This window comes from Lucilia cuprina, chromosome 4 (genome assembly GCF_022045245.1).
Source record: "Lucilia cuprina isolate Lc7/37 chromosome 4, ASM2204524v1, whole genome shotgun sequence".
Taxonomy (NCBI): Eukaryota; Metazoa; Arthropoda; class Insecta; order Diptera; family Calliphoridae; genus Lucilia; species Lucilia cuprina.
Window position 1 is genome coordinate 11,324,748 of NC_060952.1, and position 21,468 is coordinate 11,346,215.

A 21,468-nucleotide genomic window follows, 5' to 3' on the forward strand; every position below is an offset into this window, starting at 1 on the left:
TCTATATTAACCCCTATGCTGGGCAGCACTTGGTAAATCGGCAATAAAATAATTGCCCGGCACATAACCGTAAGCCTTTGATAGACGATCCTTCATGATAAATTCCACCGATTCTCTTATGGCGGGACGTAAAACTTCATAAAAATCACGCCAATTATCATTGAATACAGCATTTGTAGTCTCCTCCAAGTCCTTTTGGCCATTGAACAGATTATCGAAATGTACATGAAAGCCGCCAACGTCTTTAATTTCCAAATGCAATTTATCAATATCGGTAAAGGTTAAACCATGCTCGTCACGCAATTTCAATTGGATGTTAAGTATTAAAACGAAATTATCTATAAGGTTTTATTAAATTAAAATTGTTATTTTTTTAGCAAAAAGTTTCAGAAATACCTCAAGACAAACTTACCAATTTCAATTAGAGCTTTACCATTGCCATTTAAGGCCAAATTCAAAATACGTCCTTTTAGTTTATAATCTGAATCAAAGCGTAATTTGGGCACAAACAATTTAAGAGTTGATTTCAGTGATTTTGGATTAAAACTATGAAATTAGATATTTATAAAAAATTTTAAATATTATTTTTAATTAAAAGTTTAACTTACCTGGCATCTTGCACTTGCATATGACTGACACCCGTTATAACTAGATTAATTAGTTCAGCATTTAAGGCCACCGGATTATTGGCATCTTGAGCAATAACCACACGTTTAACATATAAAGGATCATAGGAGCCAGCTTCCTTAAAACCAGGCAAGCCTTAAAATTTTCAAAAAAAAAAACATTAATGAATTAATATTTTAATACACTTTTAATAACTCACCATCTTTCCACTCGCGATATATTCCCTCAAAGTTTTTGGCATAACATTTGTTAAATTGTGGATCTTCTAAATAACAGGGCACTATGAAATCGGCTAAATGATAAATAAAATTATTATTGCTTTAATTTTAATTCTCATTTTGTTTAATTTTATGTTTTATACTTACGTTTGTTTTGCAAAAATTTTGCAGCTTTTGCTGTCTGTATTACGACAACTGTTGTTATAGCCAAAATGGCATATATTTTTAATGAATTTTTCATTATGTTAATGTCCTTATGTTAATGTCCTTATTAAGAAAATGGTGACAGCTGCAGTATTTCTTTTTAAACTCCTACTGTTCGCTGCACTTAAAATACTAAACTCTTTTTTAAACAGTTTTAACCTTTAAAGTTTTAATAAATGGTATTACTTTCATAACTGTTGTTTTAAAGAAATGCAAATAAAAAAAATCATAATAAGAATATATTGATTATAATTAAATTTAAATCTTTATTATGTTTCTAGTCTACAATGAACTTGTTTTTCTAGAGTAAACATTAATAGAAAGAACATTTGGTAAAAACATTTAAAAGAAATTGCAATTTAGGCATGTCACAGTTTAAGATAGAAATGGGACACTTTCATAAATTTATTATAATAATGTTAGTTCACATACTGACTAAAATGTTCTTCTTTTAGATTGTATTTTTTTTTAATTTTTAAATATTTCAGTTAAAGAACAAAAATGTACCATAAAACTATGCTCAATTTTAGGTTTCTAAGTTGAAAACTCAAAAAGTACCAGTTAAAAAGTACCAAAAAGTTCCCTTCAATATTATATGTACTTATTTACTTCGGCCTCTACATGATTAATGTTACATGAAGCATTTTTTGAAATTAGAATTTTCTGCACGATTTAATTGATCATATATGAGCTCATTTTCTGATCATAAATGATACATTCGTTTTTAGAAAATCGTACCCTACCCACGACTCTTATAACAGTGACTTTTATAAGCCCCACTTTTGAAAAGTTCCAACTCATTTTTGTATTTATTTCAAGTCATTTGTGAGTCGTAAGTCTAATCGTTTTAGAGTCATTTTCGAATCATATTTTAGTCCTTTTTGAGCCTTTTTCTGAGAAATTTTTAGGTTTGTTTAAAAAAATCAGTTTAGAATAATTTTTTCATATTTTTGATCTATTTTTAAGAGTTATTGTTCTATTAGAAACAAAAACATTTACATAAGAAACAGTTTTAGATCTTCCCAACTGTTTGAAATATGATCGTTGAAAACTATTACATTTCAAACACCAGGATGATCAATTAATGATTTTATTTTATTTATTTCTGTTATTGTTTTTTCCTATAGTCAGTTTTAATCAATTATTTCAATAATTTTTTAAGAGCGCAACATGTTAAGGCTCAGTTTAATGATACTAACAACTTTTCAAATGTTAGCTTGGTAAGTCCTTTGCAGTAAACTGTGAACACACATTTAAGAAATTAAAATTTTGCATTATTATCTTATTATTTTTGATAACTTTATTAAATGCAATTATAAGTTAAGCTGAATCATGTTTTTAATTATATACCTAAATCAATTGTGATATTTTCAAATTAAACCTTTATTTAGGTTAATAGTATTAATAATAATAAATATTAAGAAATTTATTATTTACATAAATATAAATTAAGGTTAAAACCAGTAGTCGGTAGAGAGCTCTTTATCTAGTTTTTATGGGAAAATAATACTATTGTTGCAATTTATAATTCTTTTAAGAGAATAATCTTGCAAACTTGGCAAAGACTTGAACTTACACAATGTCGTATTTTACAATAACTTTACTACATATTACTACTCATATAACTACTCTACATATTATATTACATTAAATTACTCTTATAATACCTTACGTAAGTAATTTAAAGACCTTTAGGTAATGACTTAATTAAGTAGTTATTTGTAAGTGTAAGCACTTGCCGCTTTTTATACATTAATTAATTTAAAATGTTATACATTTTCGAAGTACTTTTTATGCTACATTGAACTTTTTTGATATTTTTAAAAAATGTAAAAAAGTTATCGCCCTAATGTACTTGCATTAGGCTATATGTTAATTTCAATTCTAATATTATTTAATAGGATAAAGAATTTATAAAGATGTTGGTAGTAATATGTACATACATATGTACAAATATTGTTAAATATGTATTAAATAATATATGTATTTAATAATGTATGTATTAATTAGAAACAAAATTAATTTATACATATGTTTTAATTAAATTAGTAAGAGTTCTATATTCTACGAACAATTAAATAAAATTTGGAAAACGAAAAAGTACCAGAAATTTCCCTTTTATAGATTTTTATTTAAATAGGACACTGCATACTTAAGGCTGCTTCTTGGATTAATATTCAAAAAAAAAAAAAAAGAAAAAATAAATAAAAAATTAAAGGAACCTTTTAAAGAACGAAACGAAAAAGTACCAAAAATGTTGTTTTATATTGTCTTAAATACGCCGATCTGCACGCTCTAAAGCACTAGTTAAAAGGACCTTGATACCAGCGTTACAAATAACACTCCGTTATAACACTTAGAGCGGATTTTTGAGTTGGCGATTAAATGCGAGTTAAGAATCAGTTTAGTAATCTAAAAATTTTAGTTAATCTAAAGTTTGTTATCAAAACAATGCATATTTTATAAAAAAGAAGAAGACAATTGTAAATGTAATATGAAAATTAATGAAAACCTAAATTTATAACAAAAATATATATTGTGAAGTCCCTATAATTTATACTAATGGATAAATTAATCATTTTAAAGTTTATTTTACTAAAAATTGTATTATTTTTTTTGCATCAGCTTTTTACACTTTTTCATTTCTTGCTCAAGTTTAAACGATCTCCATTGGACGTTTAAACTAGTTAACAAAATTAATTAATTGAGTACTCAAAAACAGCATTCGAGAATTAATTTTAATTTAATCCCTAATCCTTCACCTAAAAATTGGCCCTTAATTATTAAAATTAATTTTTTTTTTAATTTTTATATATGTTGTTGTTATACATTTTAGTAAAATTTTTTGTTAAATTCTTTGAGATTGTCCCGGATTTTATCTCAATGTTTTACGGACCGAAAGCATTTCGGATAAAATTGTTGAATATTTGGGTCCCGAGGTCTGCAGGAAAGTTATTCAACAGCCAGACGGACATAGCGCAGAAAAACCCAACTTTTCATAATTTGATGTTTTTAAATTAGTCTTCTAAAGCCGTTCCTTGTTACATCTGAGCCATACGAAAAAATAATGATGAAGCTCTAAATGAATTTATTTCATAATTTTGAAATGATCTTTAGAGTTTCCCAGCAAAAACATGGTAGTCATATTGTTTTCAAACTTTCGTTATATTCTTTATGAAAACTAATAATGGACGCAGTAGACGTATTCTCGATCGTGATAAGTACCTACCTGACTCCTCATTTGTAAGCGACAGTGGTAAGTACTTGCTTCCAATATCATGCCCGTATTAAACTAATGACTTAAAATATATTGTGTAAGTAAATTTTACCATTTAAATCCCTTTCTATTTAATGTAAGTTTTTGCTGGGTTGTATTTAGAACTTGTTTGTTTTCGTCATTTAAAATTTGTTTTTAACAATTACTCGAATTTGAAACAGTAGTTAATTACTATTATAATCTTTTTTTTTTAATATAAAAACATTTTATAAACATTAATAACAAATAACAAGAAACATATTGTTATTTTATTAGGGAGAGTTTTAATTTGTGAGAGGAAGAAATTTATAATTGTATAAATGTTATATTTTTAAACACAATTGAAAGTTATAATTCGAGATTTTATCATTACAAATTAATTAAAGATTATTCTTTAAAACCTTATTATAGATTTGCCACAAATTTTAATTTTTTTCAGATCTGCAAAATATTTATGGAACTCCCCTAATTGGCATATATATTATATACTATTTACGTCCGTTTTTTATTCTATTTTATTAAATACTATTAATTAAAAATGCATATATTTTAATATGTCAAACAAAATGTTTTAAAATGGGTATATAAGACTATTTACAAAAATAAGTCATAAATTTGAATAAACCCGTTTTAAAAAAAAAGTAAAATTTATAATAAACAAATAAACAACAGTTAATTTTTTTTTAAATAAATTATCACAAAGTTGCTCTATTGACACAAAAGAAAGTTTGCAATTTAAGCTATATCTGCTATGAAATATTTAGCTGGAATATAACTAAAGATTTTCTTATAACGATCGAGAGCGATCGCATCTAAAGTTTCCTCCAAAGCGGGACGCATTATTTCAAAAAGTTCACGCCAATTTTGATTAAATACATCATTGGCACTATCTTCTAATTCTTTATTGCCATCGAAGAGATTTGTGAAATTAATATGGAAATTATCGATGTTTTTAATGGAAGTTTGGATGCCGGTAACATCGAAGAATTTCTGACCGTTAACCTCAATCAGTTGGGTCTTAAGAGAGAAAACTACATCAACATTAGCTGAAAAAGAAGAATGTTAAAAAGTTGTTTTTTTATTTTATACAATTTTAACTTCGTTAAGCTTTCATTAGGACTTACAAACTTCATTATCCATTAATCCGGTACTATCCAAACGTAGAAGAAGAATACTGCCTTTCATACGATAATTACCCTTATTTTGTATTTGGGGAACTTTTGTTAACAATTTAAAATTATATTCACCGTTAAGACTGAAGTTTAAAAGAAAATTTAAAACGAATTAACCAAAATATATATATATATATATATATATATATATATTTATATATATATATATATATATATATATATATATATATATAATTAATATATATATATATATATATATATATATATATATATTATATATATATATATATATATATATATTATATATTATATATATATATTATATTATATAATATATATATATATATATATATATATATAAAATAGAGATCGAATGAAAGTGACTTATGATAGCTCACCTGGCTTTAGCAATAGTAGCTTGTCCTAGTCCGGTAATAATAACATCTTTAAGATCCATTTTAAAATTAATATTCGGATTGTTCTGTTCCAAGTGTATCTTTTTTACATGGAAAGGATCTATGCTGCCAAAATTCTTTAAACCGGGTATACCTTAAAGTTTTTAATGTTACATATAAATATTTATAAGATTGTTAGATAGTTTACAAAATATATACCATCTCTCCAATGTGTATAGAAAACTTCAAAAGCTTTTGCTAAACATACACCATTATTAGGATCGCTTAAAGAACATGCCTTAAAAAAAGAAGCTGTAAAATTAAAACAAATACATAAAATGTTGCTGCAATTAAACATCAGTTTTGTTGCTAATATTTTAAGGTTTTAAACTCATAGGTTAAAGTTCAAATTTTCTATTGTTGCAATTTTTAATTTTATACTACAACCTTGAAAAATCATTGTTAAACTTTACACTTATATCCAAAAAATGTAAATAGTTCATGTCAAAAAACTTGATTAAGAAAGTCGACGACAACTTTTATTTATTTATGCATTTTAAACATCCTTTCATTATCTTGAATATCCCCAAATATTTTTTGACAATCACTTTACAAAAAATGTTAAAACTACACAGACACTTACGTGCTTCTTTTAAATAATCATCTCCCTGCACACTGGCGACCAATAAACTTAAGACCCCAACTAAGAAGAGGATTTTGCTGCTGGACTTGTCAAGTTGATATTGATGCCTCATTGTTGTTCTAAAAGTTATGAAAGTTTGAAACAAACTAAAATTTTATTCTATTTTGTCCAGCATTAAATAAAAGTTTTTTTTTTTTTTTTTTTTTTTTTATCACAACTAAATATATTGTTAAAATATGTATGTATGTAGTTTTAAGTTTTTTTCCTGATGTTAAATTCTTAAATTTAATAAAAAACAGGGTTAATTTGTTGTTGTTGTTATTATTTGCATTGTTTTGATTTTTTGTGGTTTTATTTAGAGTTTACTTTAATTTAAAAATTTAGTAATCATATTGAGTTTATCGTTCCGCAGAACAAATTCTAGTTTTGAAAATTTTGAAAAATTTAAAAATAAAATGTAGAATTTTTTTTAGCAGAAATTCAGAATTTTCTATTAATTGAGATTTTTATTGTTAGTTAGTTATTTAGGTAGTTAGTTAGGTAGTTAGTTAGTTAGTTAGTTGGTTAGTTAGTTAGTTAGTTACTTAGTAAGTTAGCTCGCTAGCTAGTTAGTTAGTTACTTAGTTAGTTAGTTACTTACTTAGTTAGTTAGTTACTTACATAGTTAGTTAGTTAGTTAGTTAGTTAGTTAGTTAGTTAGTTAGTTAGTTAGTTAGTTAGTTAGTTAGTTAGTTAGTTAGTTAGTTAGTTAGTTAGTTAGTTAGTTAGTTAGTTAGTTAGCTAGTTAGTTAGTTAGTTAGTGTACTACTTAACCTCAGTTTCAATTTGGTTTAGTTCAAGGTTTTGAATTTCGAAATTCTTAGGCATTGGTTAATTTCAAATCCATTCCTTTGTTATATTCAAAATTTCCGATATATTCTAAAATAACACATTTTGAATACAGAACCATCTATGATTAAACATTTAAACAAAGTAATTTGTTAGTTTAACAGTTTTAATAGTTTTATAATTGTTTTTATTTGGAATTCTAATTTGCGTGTATGTCACTTATTTGCTATTTCTCAAATAACATTGAACTTTATTTCAAAATTCAAATCAAATTTAAGGTGTATTTTAATGTCGTCGTTTAAGTTTAAATAAATAATTAAATATGTATTTCGTATTATATACAACCATACTTTGTATTGATGCTACAGTTGTTATATAAAACACACAAAAATATTATCCTATACCGATCCAAACAACCTGATCCTTAAATAGTATCAACATTTCTTGGTAAAATTTCTTAATAAATATTTTACATTTCATTTCAATTTCCACATAATATTATACCATTTTAGTTGTACTAAAAACTAGTTTAGAGTATCATATGGTCGACCATATCCGAGTATGCGTTCTTATTATTTTGTTGCATTTCTATCCAAATTAAACATGTCATCATGATATTGACAAAATATAATTTTTTGGAACCGGTTATAAGCTACTTTGGTATACAACTAAAACTTTTAAGGGTGCTATAGACAATAACCAGACAACTGAACATGATTAACAAGCAGAATATATGGTGTGAGTAATATAGTTTAAAAGCATCTCATCCATTATCAAATTTCGCTTTATTACTTTTATCTGAATAAATACTAGTTTAAATAGTTTGTAACATTCATGACATATCTTCTACATAAATTTACATTTTAACATACATATATCGAGTTAATCGAAAAATACACTTTCCTAATTTCTTTTTTAATTAAAAATAGTTTTTTTCTTTTAAAAAGTCATCATGTTCTCACCTCGCAATTTTTTAAATAATTTCAAGAGAAAACTCAATCGAACGGAAAATGTGGAAAATTCAAATGAAAAAATAAATAAAGGTTCAATTATTTATGATAATGACGAAACTACAAGAGCAGCCTTAGTGGAAATTTTAATTTATGTGATTTTTTTGGTGGCAATAACATTTGGTAAATAATATAATTCTACAACTACCAATAACCGATAACAATGGACGTTTTCACAGTCGCCAATGCTGCCCAGCATTTGTATATGTTCTACTTCAATCAAGCCTTGGAGAGATCATTTCTAGAGAGAACTTTAGAAACAAATCTGGGAACAGAATTGAGTTTTAATGAGCTGGTAACAACAGCTGATTGGTGGTTATTTATGGAAAGAGTTTTCTTGGCCAATTTACATGGTCTCAGCTATGATTGGCATAGCGAGGAGGAATATATTGCTACGGAAATTGAAAATAGACAAAAACTAGCTGAACTACATGTTGGTCCAAGAAGAAGACCCGTTGGTACGCATGAAGGTGACTCTATGTTCAATATGGTTAATGTTACTGGTATATCTCGCATCTTTTTAAGGGACAATATTCTGTTAGGACCTCCCCGCTTAAGACAGATACGTGTTCGTGAAAAATCTTGTGAAATTCATGAAATTTTTCTAACATATTTTAATAGTTGTTATGCGGGTTATAGTATAGATAAGGAGGATATTCAAGGAGTGTATATGAAGTAAGTCTAAAGTTAATTGAGTATATCCCAGCAAAAACTTGATAATCCCTTACCAAACAACTTAAATTTCAAGACTAGACTATAGACTAGACTATAGACTAGACTATAGACTAGACTATAGACTAGACTATAGACTAGACTATAGACTAGACTATAGACTAGACTATAGACTAGACTATAGACTAGACTATAGACTAGACTATAGACTAGACTATAGACTAGACTATAGACTAGACTATAGACTAGACTATAGACTAGACTATAGACTAGACTATAGACTAGACTATAGACTAGACTATAGACTAGACTATAGACTAGACTATAGACTAGACTATAGACTAGACTTAAAGTCATTTTATACTATTTATAGATTAGTGACTATAGACTAGACTATAATTTTTTTCAATAGTTGGATTATTTAGTTAACTCCTTATAACCAAGTGACAGTGATAAGTGCTTATTTACCTCCCTATTTGTAAGCGGCAGTAGTAAGTACTTGCCTCCAATGACATCTGCTTGTTTAAATAATGTCTTCAATAAAATTCTATTCTCTATCTCAATTTTAAAGTTTTAATCCCATGCTTGGTAGTAATAGTTTTTGCTGGGTACTTGCAATTTATATTATTAAGTTCGATTTTTTTTATAAACTTTAGTTCAACATTTTATACCATGTCAGAATTACAAGTAAATACCTTGTATGGTAAAATCAAAAAATATAATGGAGCTGGTTATTTGGTAAATTTAAGCAATAATTTTGAGGAAAATCACAAAATCTTAGAAAACTTAAAAACAAAACAATGGATTGATCGTGGTACACGCGTCATGTTAATGGAATTTGTTTTATTTAATATAAATACAAATATTTTTAATAATGTCAAGTAAGTTTTTAAACTGACTGAAGTTAATAATAATTAAGAATAATTTTGTAAATTGTATGAATTTTTACATAGCATTGACTTATTTTTATTTTAATTAAAGGAGCTAAGTAAAAAATATGTTATGAGAATAATGTGGGGAAATATTCATGTTCGATTAATAATATTTATTACAAAATTCATTCCTTTTATGAAATATTTGTTTCTGATTACCTTCTTTTTTAGAATTATAGCGGAAATACCACCGGTTGGTGGCATTGTTCCCTCACATCAATTTCAGGCCTTGAAAATGCATACTCTTTGGACTGAGGGTGATTGGTTTTTATATGTCGCTGGTGGTGTTTTCTATATAATGGTTGTTTTTTATACAATTAAAGAATTTTTACAATTTTCGAAAATGGGTGTAAAATTATATTTTTCTTCGATTTGGAATTTCATGGATATTCTAGTATTGATGGTGAGTACGATATTCAACTGAAATGTATGATAAGTCTCCATAAAAATCTGCCGAATCGGCCTGCAAGGACTATAATATTTTTTTAGCTGAGTAGTCGTTTCAACAGCATGGCTTCAAAATGTGCTTAATACTTAAGATAAATAATATCTTATTTAATTATCCATTTTCAGTTTTCATATTTATCTCTAATCTACAATTTAATGCATCCTTGGTATATATCAGATATCATTAAGAAGACCCAAGCTAAACCCCATGAATTTGTTAGTATTGATTATATCTGCTATTGGAATCTACTCTATATCGATATGATGGGTATATGTGTATTTTTGGTATGGATTAAAATATTTAAATATATAAGTTTCAATAAAACCATGTGGCAATTTAGTACCACCTTGAAAAGGGTAAATTAGAAAAAAACTCCAAAATAATTTTCTATATATAAACAAACAAATTTTAAATCTTCTAGTGTGCCAAGGATCTGTTTGGTTTTGCTGTTATGTTTTTCATTGTTTTCTTGGCTTATGCTCAATTGGGTCTATTAATTTTTGGTTCCAGTCATCCGGATTTTCGTCGTTTTAGTGTATCGGTTATAACCTTAATGCGCATGTTTTTAGGTGACTTTGAGTATCAGCTGATAGAGGAGGCGAATCATGTTTTGGGACCCATTTACTTTTTGACCTACGTTTTATTTGTTTTCTTTATTTTACTGGTAATTTTAATTTAATTTTTTTAATAAAATAAAAAGAAACATGTTTTTTAGCATAAGTGTAATAGACCTTAAAATATATATTTTTTTTACTTAGAACATGTTTCTGGCCATTATCAATGATACTTATGGTGCTGTCAAAAGTGAAGTTTATAAAGGTCACTCGGATTTTGGTGCATATTTATCGGGTTTATTTCAAAAATCCTATATGTGGTGTTTTTCACGAAAAAAGCTTCATGCTGAAAAAGATGAAATTGTTTCATTAAAGGATAGAGAGAAAATATCTGAAAGTGTTGATTCGTTATATCCAGTTTCTACGAATGAATTCACTACTGAACCCTCTTCACCCAATCGTGTCAGAAAGCGTGCCAGTGAGGTTTTAAGAGAGTAAGTTAATATATTATTTTCGTAATACGCTTAATATATACAACAAAATATCGTACGAAATGTTTCATAATATATAGGAAAATGTTTCATAATATATACGAAATTATGAAACATTTTTTTGTTAACAATAATTTTATAAAAACATTGTTTAATTTACAAAATATTTTTATAAATTTCAAAGATACTTTGAGGAGATATCGGAAATTCAATTGTCACCTATAATTTCCGAACAAAATGCTGATTTTCAAGGGTAAGGGACTCTGGAATTTTTAAAGTTTGCTGATTGGAAAATACATATTTAATTACAGTTTAACTAAGCGCATTACTTTATTGGAAGAGGTCTTAGAACAATTGATTAATAATATGGATCGCATTTTAAATAAGATTGAGTCAAAGCAATTGAAGAAAAAAACATAAATTGAAACCCCTCCTTTAGGGTTTGTTAATAATTTTCCGTTGTTTTTTTATAATTAATTCTAAGAATTTCATATTTATTATACCTTTTCCAGTTATTGTCATATATACAAATAAAAACGGTCTATTTTTGTTTGACATTAAAAGTTTAATGACTTCATTATATGTATTTACAATTACATACAAGTGTAATACCCTGCAGTTGAGCTGATTGTCCTGAACAAAAAAACACAGAAGAACGAATTTTTTAATCCAGATAGCAAATTATACTTTTCTAAAACATTTAGCAGCTCTGAATCATTTTCTTTAGGATTGTAAAGCTTTTAATTATTCATCACATCAGGTTTTACAGATATCGTGTAAGGAAGTTAAAAACCTAAAACCTTTACCTAAGAATTGGACAACGCTTACAACTAATCTGAAATCTCCAAATTTGTCCATTACATCAGGTTTTTCAGATATTGAGTAATCAAGTTTGAAAAAAACCGTTTTTGCTATCCGAAGATGCAAATAATGTGTTTTTTTAAATTCCATCGCACGATATCTGGAAAACCTGATGTGATGGATAAGTTCTGAGGCCAGATTAAGAGTAAAAGCTGACCAGTTCTTAAGTAAAGAAAGTTTCGGTTATTTTTTAACTTCATTACACGATATGTGTAAAACCTGATGTGATATGATGAATAAGTTCTGAAGCCAGATTAAGATCGGGTCAATCCTGAAGTAAAGAAAATTTCGAGTTTTCTTAATGAATGAGTTTTCTGAGCATTACAAAGTTTGTTAAATGTTGATGATATTTAATGACCTCAAAATACATTAATTTCAACATAACCTAGTATTTAGATATTTTGGGAAAATATTCATAAAAGGGGTATCTTGACACCTTATAGATATATGTATATATGTAAATCCCTTGAATACATCATGTAATCATTTCTATGTATGTGTGTAAAGTGAATGTGTTCTTTTGGTAAGTGTTTATTTTACGTTTTGTTTATTCACTTGTCACACTTTTAATGTTATTGTCCTTTAGATGTTTATCAGTGTCATTATGTCTTTAACGTACTTAATAGAAAATTAGAATATATTCAAGACAATGACTTCATTTTACGTTGGTCATGGGGTTTGTGCTTAAATCTAATAAGGGTTATTCACTTAATTTGTTTTTTGAAATTAAATAATTTACATGAATAGGGGTATTCAGAAATTATAGAAATCTGCAATCGATCGATTAACCTGAATGTCTAATGTCTGTTCGAAAATGTCATATAAACTTTCTCATTTCCCTACAATATACAAATTTCTCCCGATCTTTTGGAAATAGGTCCGATATAAAGGAAAATAATCTGCCTCACATACCTGCCTTTTCCATTGCGAAAAGATTGCAGATAGGAACTGAGGTTTCTTTGCATAAAATAATTTTTATTTTGCTGGTGTCCAAAATATTCACATTGATTGAGATGAATTCCTACATGAGTTTCTTAAAAAGACAGTTCCCCAGATCACTCAACATGTTCAAATGTATCGTGAGTGACTTTCTTATACATACACACACATACATATGTATATACAATATTATTACATTTTGTTTAAAATCTCATCAAACATTTATTTCTTCCATATGTATAAGTTTAAAAAGAATATAGTCAATAACACAGGACGACAAAAAATCGAGACACTGACACCAAGTTAAACATTTATAAAGGATTAAGGAGCGCTGATTCCTAATATGATCTCAGATTTTTTCCACCATATATGGAATTTATTTAAAAAATATTTTTAAAATAAATGCTTAACATCTGACATTCTTTCTCTTTCGATATATTTTTACCTTTATCTTGAAAACTCATGATTTTCGGCGTGTTAATGGTATTTATATCCTACACTACTATAGTTCGGAGGGTGTTATTCTCTGTAAATATAGTTTATAACGAGTAAAAATATTGGATTCACACCTATCTGAGGATATTCTAATCGAATCAAAAATACTTTCTGATTCGAAAAAAAAAATGATGTCTGTCCGTCAAATTCAACGGATAATATCTCAACAACTATAGCAGATATTAAAATGTTTAAAAAAGTAAATTTGAACAATTTGGGTCTTATTTATAAACTTTTATCAAAGGTTTATAATTAAAATTTTCATACAACATTTACTTCCTTATTTATAAACATTTATCAAAGGTTTATAAAAAAAATTTGTATGAAAATTTGATTTATACACTTTTGATAAAAGTATATGAATTAGATCCATAATCTACAAATCTTTTATAAATGTTTATGAATAAGTCAGTTTGATTTTAAAACTTTTTTTGTAAAATAAAAGCTAAATGTAGGAATAAATATCAATATATTAAGCTTTAGATAAATATATCTCTAAGAAGATTGATAATAAATATCAGATGTTAACCTTTTGTAATAATGTATACTTGTCGCTGTTAGAGCCAAGAGTATAGACTGCTAAAAATTTCATGACACGATATCTCAATTCGCAGAACCTTTGAATCCATTAGAAAAAGTACACTTTGTTCTCTGAGTTAAAATTTTGTCGGCCTGTGTAATTTTACTTAAAGGAAATTGTATGTTTTACCAAGAATATACACCCAAGCTGTTAAGTTTCTCTTTAACAAATAATAAATAAATATAAAATAAACTACTAATTGTTCATTAAGAAAGAAACAAGGATAAATACATATATATTTATTAATAAATTTCCTTAGATTACAATCAGTAACAAAATTTCTAGAACACAATTAAAAAAAATTTATTGTATATTAAGTCATTAAAAGTAAATTCTAGAATGTTAATAAAAAAGAAGAGAAACAATTAATGTGTTGTTATAAATCGCATTATAATGATTAAAACAAGAATTTTTAAATTATATACTCTAGTTCCTAAACATAATTGATAAATTCAAAAACTTTAAAACTAGACAAAATTTTCAAACTAAATGTGACAAGTTAATTATCATTGGAATAAAATCAAGGTTTTAATTTATTTATTTATTGCTATGATAATTTATTTTACTTCCTATTTTCTAGATCTATGTATATAAAATATTCACCTCATTTCGTTAGGCGTGATATCTATTACTTTTCTTTTCATTTAATGAACAAAAATGCTGTTGTTATGTTTCTGTTGTGACGTCAATATCAAAAAATCTTAGAAATTTATTTAAAATACACAAAGAAATTCATATGCATATAAGCAAGTGAGTATGTATGATGTTTGTATGTACATATGCTTAACTGTTTTGTAGACAAATAACACAAAGAATTATGCCTGCTTCCTGGGGTCGTTGATATCAAGAACAAGGAAAATTGGACGATATTTTACTAATATTTAAATTGGCGAACAAAGAAATAAACTGTTTACATTCCACGTGGGATTGGAATTTGTAATGAGCAGATATTAAATTCGCTCAATTGTATTTAACTCACTGGTTTGCCTTAAGCATTTTTCACTCAGAGAAGATTTCATTTGGAGGTGTTAGGAAAATTTTGTCTTTTGTCTTGACTTACAACAGACTAAAGTCTTGACTATAGACCATTCCATAGTCTTGACTATAGACTAGTTTGACCAGACTGCACTATAAATTAGTCTATAGACTGGACTATAGACCAGTCAATAGTCTGGACTATAGATAGTCTGGATTATAGATAGTCTGGACTATAGACCAGTTAATAGTCTGGACTATAGACCAGTCAATAGTCTGGACAATAGACCAGTCAATAGTCCGGACTATAGACCGGTCAGTAATCTGGACTATAGATCAGTCAATAGTCCGAACTATAGACTAGCCAAAAATCTGGACTATAGACCAGTAAATAGCCTAGATTATAGACTAGTCAATAGTCTGGACTATAGATCAGTCTGTAGTATGAACTATACACGAGTCTATAGTCTTGACTAGAGACAAGTCTAAGGTCTTGACCAGTCTTTAGTTTTTAATAGAGTCCAGTCTATAGTCTTAATTGTAGTGAGTATTGACCAGTCTATAAGACCAATCTATAGTCTGAACTTAAGACCAGTGTAGTCTTTACTATAGAATAGTTAACAGACTATAGACCATTCCAAAGTATTGACTATATACCAGTCTAAAGTATGGACTATAAAGCATTCTAAAGTGTTGAATATGGAACAGTCCATAGTGTTGACTATAGATCTTTCTATAGTTTTGAATATAGATTTGTCCATAGATCTGGACTATAGAACAGTTTATAGTGTGGACCATAGAATAGTTTATAGTCTTGATTATAGACCAGTCTATAGTCTTGACTATAGACCGGCATATTGTCTTCACTATAAACTTGTCTATAGTCAAGACTATGGACTCGTCTATAGTATAATCTTCCCCATAAACTTGTTAAAAATCTAGTCTACAGACTTTTGTATAGTCTTCCCTAAAGGCCTATAATTTCTCGTCTGTAGACTGCATTATTGTGTTTATTGTATAGATTTGTCGAATCTAAAGTAATAAATAAAGATCAGTCAGGACTATCTTCCAGTACAGAAAATGTCATCTATTTTTGAAATCCCCTTTAAGTCGATTTAGTCGATAAAGTAAAAAATTGTTTAAAGCTCAGTTTGATAAAATTATTATTTTTTGTTTCACAATTGTTTAATACAATAATAAGTTTTAAGCAAAAACTAAAAAAATGTTTTATTTTTTTTTTCACTGATTCATGAGGGGTTTCTATGGTTGAGTGAATATTAGCAGGGGAAAGGGAAATGCAAAACAAAAAGCTGTTTATTTGAAATCAATATTAAACATAAATATGCAAATTTTTTTAGTGTTGGAGTAACTTATTTATTTAATTTATTCAAATTAATTTTGCTGCTTATTCTTAAAATTTTACTTCTCTATAAAAATGTATCTAAGCCAAAAAGGAGATTTATATTTTAATGTGATCTTACTTAGATCCGTTGGCTATACCTAATATCTCATTTACAATGAACTAATAGTTAAAGGACTATTAAAAATTTTGAAAAAAGGTTAAAATTGTATTAGTATATTTTATATAACAAACTGGTTTATAAATTGTACTGGTGATAGATAGCACAAACACTTTCAATTTTACAACATTCCAAGAGCGTAGTAAACAATTGAGTAAATGGTCAGCAAAATGAGTAAGTATTTTGTTTTTCAAATAATTCAGGTTTTAAACAAAAAACCAATGAAACTGCTCTTAAATAGTAATTGCTGCAAATATTCTAGAAAATATATATTTCGCTCAAATAAAGGTCTTTAATGTAACAAGTACCTCAAAAAAACATTCTTATAATGTCTAAATGCTAGAAATACAAAGATTAAAAACGATTTATTTTTGCTTAAAACAAACTAGCTCTACAGTAACCTGTTACGTTATTAAGTTTATTCTCAATATATATATTTATTTTTAAATGTTCAATTTTCTGATACAACGTAAACAACCTGAAACAAAGCACTTGTTATGCTGATGAGGGCGTTGTTATTGTTTTTCAATTCTACTCAACTGTTATCTAATAGTAAAATTGAAGTCTATTAGATGACGTAAAATTTCTGTTGAATGTTGTATTAAAACCAACTGCCATACATTCCTACCGTTCACTTATACATACTAACTAGTCTATTAAATGCTTGATTTAACATTTTCCTAGAAAGAGAAATCGAAACGAATATTTAACTACAATAAAACTAACAAAAAATTTAAAATTCTTCTTGGCACAAGCATTGAAATGTGTTAACCAAGTTAAATTAAAACAAAGCTGATAAATGAAGAAATTAAGGGAAAATTTGAAAGAAAATAGAGTCCTTTATATAAAAAAAAATTGGTGAGTTTCAGAAACAATTTAAGGTTTAATAAAAAATTCCAATTTTAGTAGACAAAAAAAAAAAAAACACTCAGAAATTACTCGGTAATATTTTGAGAAATATTATTTAAGAATAAAACATGCTAAAGTATTCTGTGGCAACAGCAAATTCTTTTCCTACGTAAATACGAGATCACCATAACGTATACGCATTAAGAGTAACCTAAATAAGCATGAGATTGGCCATAGCCCGAAATGTTTGATTCATTATAGGCCTTTACTATAAATAACTCATAATCGTAGATAATTCTTGTTTAAATAGAGACATGTCTGTAGTCTTGATTATTGACAAGTTCGTAGTTATTGTAAAAAAACAGCTATAGAGTTCTCTGGACGACTCAATAGAATTGACTTGTGAACAGTATAGTTTTGACAATAGATTAGTATATACACTTGATTCTTGACTAGTCTATTAACACGACTATAAATTAATCTTTAGACTAGACTATAGACTATTCTATAATCTAGACTTTGAACTAAGATATACCTAGTCTACGAAATTAACTATAGACTAGTCTATAGACTTGACTTGAGAATAGATTAAAAAAAGTCTACAAACTTGTCGAGAGACTAGTCCATAAAATTGACTATAGACTAGACTATAAACACGACTATAGACTTGACAATATACTAGCTTATAAACTTGACTATAGACTAGACTATATGCAAGTCTATAAACTTGACTATAGACTAGACTATATGCATGTCTATAAACTTGACTATAGACTAGACTATATGCAAGTCTATAAACTTGACTAGAGGCTGGTCTATAGACTTAACTATAGACAAGTCTATGAACTGAAATTTAGACTTGACTATAGACTAATATATGGACTTGCCTACAGACTTTACTATTTACTATACTATAGACTTAACTATAGACTCGTATATAGACATTAGGCTAGTCCATAGACTAGTCTTTGGATTTGACTATAGACTAGTCTATAGACTTGACTATAGACTAGTCTATAGACTTGACTATAGACTAGTCTATAGACTTGACTATAGACTAGTCTATAGACTTGACTATATACTAGTCTATAGACTTGACTATAGACTAGTCTTGACTTTAGATTAGTCTACATTACTATACCCTAGTCATAAAGTGCTGGACAGTAAACTAGCCATAAGACTTGATTATAGGCCAGTCCATAGACTTGATTACAGATTAATCTATGTACTTTACTTAGACTAGTGATGTTGATTATAGACTAGTCCATAGACATGGCGATATCATAGTCATTAAACTGGACAGTAGACTAGTCATAAGACTTGACTAAAGAATATTCTATGTTCTTGAGCATAGACCTTTAATCATGATCGTTGATTAGTCTCAGTGATTATAGTCTTAACACTTCACTAATTTAAGTCTTGAATATAATGCACTACATATTGAATATGGAATATTGGTAAAATATGAAATTCATTTTATTAAATAAAAAAAAAAATATTTTAATAAAATTGAAATTCAAGTTATTACAAAAATGCTCTTTTCTTCCCTCCTCTAATATGTTGTTGTCTATTACCAATATTTATAGTTAAAGTTATATTACACATTGTTGTATTTATTAAATATTTCTAAAACAAATGCAATTCTTATTATACATTTATTATTGCTGCTGTTGTTGTTTCTTTTTTTCTGTACTTCTATGAAGTATCTATTTAATTGCGCGGTTTATTGTTTAGAGTTTAGTTTTAGTACAAAAAAAGTTTTACAATGTTTTTGTTTCATTTTTTTCGCTTTTCTTGTTTATATGTAAAATGCTCTAAATTGAGCTGGTTCGGTTTGTTAGTTGATTTTGTTGGCCAGAGTAGCAATAGAAGTACTATGCAAGGTGCTACATAAATAAGTATTTCAATAAATTTACGAGTGTTACGAATCTTAAAATGTATCTAGACGAATACTTACTGCATACATACCTGGACTTGTTGTAGTAAAGTAAAAACTATGTACTTGTTATTGTAAGTAGTTTCTATAGCTGTTTCAAATTTTGCTGTTGTTGTTGGTGGTCGTGGTATAAAAGCATACAACTCTTTGATTTTCTTTTGAGTCCGTTGTTTCACAGAGTCTTGTGCAAGTGCAAATTCTATTTTACAACACAATTTTTTTTTCTATCTAGTTTCTTGTTTCTTTTCATTACATTTTTTTGCTTTTGATTGCTGGACAAAACAAAAATTGCATCTTTTGAATTTCAATTTTGTGTACTTTTTGTCTTCTTTCAATATTATTGGTTTTTTGTCATTTGACAGAAGCAGTGCACATGGTTTTTGCTAGATAAAAACGTTTATCAAGAGAAGAACTAAAACGTCATATGATTCTAGAAAACTAAAGATTGGTTTAACAACGAAAAACGAGTGATATATTTATTGATGTAAAGAATATTTAAAAAAAGTGAAATATACCTTAAAGACTGTTATATAGTTACAAGAACCAAACTTTTCAACATTTATTTTACATTTTAAGTTAAGCTACAAAATAATGTATAAACTGGTAAGCATTATATAGTGATATTTAAAGTTTAAAATACAAAAAAATAAACAATAATAGTTTTAATTCAGTAATTTTAATTAGTTACGATTTCATTTATGTTAAATGTGTAGTTGTGTTATATAGAATAAACTCATGAAAAAAGTTTTAATATTATAAAGTTGAACCGAAAAAAAACACGAAGTTATGTACTACATTCCACTTTATGATTGAAATTTACAGTGAATAATAAAACTTTATCGTTATTCCTGAATGACATTGTTTTGATGTTTCTCTTTATTTAAGAAAATATTTTTTAAAGTTTTTAAATTTTATAATTATTAATCAATTTGAAAAAAAAACCCAGCAAAAATAAAAGGAAGTACTGCAAAAAATAACATTTATCACCACTTCAAAGGTATATCTTAGTAATTTTTTTTACTTTATGTAAAAGTGATGTTAATTTACTTCCAAAAAAGCGAATCAAATAAAAAGGACATCTCTCCTGTGATAAGTCTGTGTTAAAATCATCACTTCTTCTGGTCTTTTTCAGTACATATTCTACTTCTTTTCGCTTCATTGGAAGTTCTTTTTTTCTGGAAATAAAACCTGATTATCTTATCAGAATAAGGTTGGCTTTAGGATATTTTATTTTCAATTTTAATGTAATTGAGTATTTAACAAATATAATTGTAATTTATAATAAATAAATGTGATTTTTTAATAACTTAATAACAATTACACGTAATTGAAATGATAATAACTCAATTGCGATTTATTTTATTGTTATCTAAATGGGGTTTAGATGCAATTGTAAAAGATGTTTTAACAATAACAATACTTGTAATTAAGGATTTAACAAATACAATTACAAACCATAGTAATTGATAATAACTCAATTGCAATTCCTTGTAATTGATAATTACTCAATTACGATTACATTTTTTTGTAATTGAAAAAAATTAACTATGAAAGTAAATATTACATTAATTACATTCAAATTTTTTATTTTTCAAAATGATGTAAATATAACTCAGCTGTTTTCCATTATAATTACATGTAATTGTAATTGGTGACAATTCACTTATAAGTGATTTAATTACAATCCTTAATAATAATCTTTTATTACAATTACTTCCAACGTGTAATTGATTACGCAATAAATGTATTACTATATAACCGATTTGTTTTCATACAGTGATTAAATATTGATCGTCTAATTGACGACTAATATATTTCGAGTTTGTTTTCTAAGTCTTTTGTTTGGATCTCAGCTTCATATATTGTAAAATATGTACAATAGGGTGACAACTCCAAAAATGA

At 27.0% G+C, this 21,468-nt stretch overlaps 3 protein-coding genes across 3 annotated transcripts in view; 1 reads left to right on the forward strand and 2 right to left on the reverse strand.

The window, feature by feature from the left end:
- The window catches only part of LOC111689492, a 5,884-nt gene extending 4,787 nt beyond the window's left edge, over positions 1 to 1,097 (reverse strand). Inside the window, exons 1-5 of the mRNA XM_046950132.1 lie at positions 993 to 1,097; positions 827 to 919; positions 609 to 762; positions 413 to 546; positions 12 to 338 (exon numbers count right to left, since the gene is read on the reverse strand). Coding sequence (XP_046806088.1) covers positions 12 to 338; positions 413 to 546; positions 609 to 762; positions 827 to 919; positions 993 to 1,086 — 802 coding nt within the window. The 5' untranslated portion in view covers positions 1,087 to 1,097. The remainder of the gene's footprint in view (positions 1 to 11; positions 339 to 412; positions 547 to 608; positions 763 to 826; positions 920 to 992) is intronic.
- A 3,843-nt stretch (positions 1,098 to 4,940) lies between these two features.
- Positions 4,941 to 19,616, reverse strand: LOC111689499 (protein takeout-like). Its single transcript, XM_023451970.2, has 6 exons — positions 19,599 to 19,616; positions 6,477 to 6,595; positions 6,053 to 6,145; positions 5,837 to 5,987; positions 5,430 to 5,560; positions 4,941 to 5,351 (listed from the first exon to the last, which is right to left on the reverse strand). Exons 2-6 carry the CDS (start codon positions 6,586 to 6,588, stop codon positions 5,041 to 5,043), a joined length of 798 nt encoding a protein of 265 aa, XP_023307738.2. The 5' UTR covers positions 6,589 to 6,595; positions 19,599 to 19,616; the 3' UTR covers positions 4,941 to 5,040.
- LOC111689507 (polycystic kidney disease 2-like 2 protein) lies at positions 8,240 to 11,934 on the forward strand. Its single transcript, XM_023451976.2, has 9 exons — positions 8,240 to 8,437; positions 8,494 to 8,989; positions 9,643 to 9,867; positions 10,090 to 10,321; positions 10,492 to 10,722; positions 10,788 to 11,030; positions 11,125 to 11,414; positions 11,596 to 11,664; positions 11,723 to 11,934. Exons 1-9 carry the CDS (start codon positions 8,257 to 8,259, stop codon positions 11,829 to 11,831), a joined length of 2,076 nt encoding a protein of 691 aa, XP_023307744.2. The 5' UTR covers positions 8,240 to 8,256; the 3' UTR covers positions 11,832 to 11,934.
- Positions 19,617 to 21,468: the final 1,852 nt, after the last annotated feature.

Bases quoted from the DNA above. Each gene is read 5' to 3' on its own strand.
- LOC111689507 (XM_023451976.2), top strand. From the start codon at position 8,257: ATGTTCTCACCTCGCAATTTTTTAAATAATTTCAAGAGAAAACTCAAT. The intron at 8,990-9,642 runs GTAAGTCTAAAG...TATAAACTTTAG, and splicing joins ATTCAAGGAGTGTATATGAA to TTCAACATTTTATACCATGT. The intron at 11,415-11,595 runs GTAAGTTAATAT...TAAATTTCAAAG, and splicing joins GCCAGTGAGGTTTTAAGAGA to ATACTTTGAGGAGATATCGG.
- LOC111689499 (XM_023451970.2), bottom strand. From the start codon at position 6,588: ATGAGGCATCAATATCAACTTGACAAGTCCAGCAGCAAAATCCTCTTC. The intron at 6,146-6,476 runs GTAAGTGTCTGT...TTAATTTTACAG, and splicing joins TGATTATTTAAAAGAAGCAC to CTTCTTTTTTTAAGGCATGT. The intron at 5,352-5,429 runs GTAAGTCCTAAT...CTTCTTTTTCAG, and splicing joins ATTAATGGATAATGAAGTTT to CTAATGTTGATGTAGTTTTC.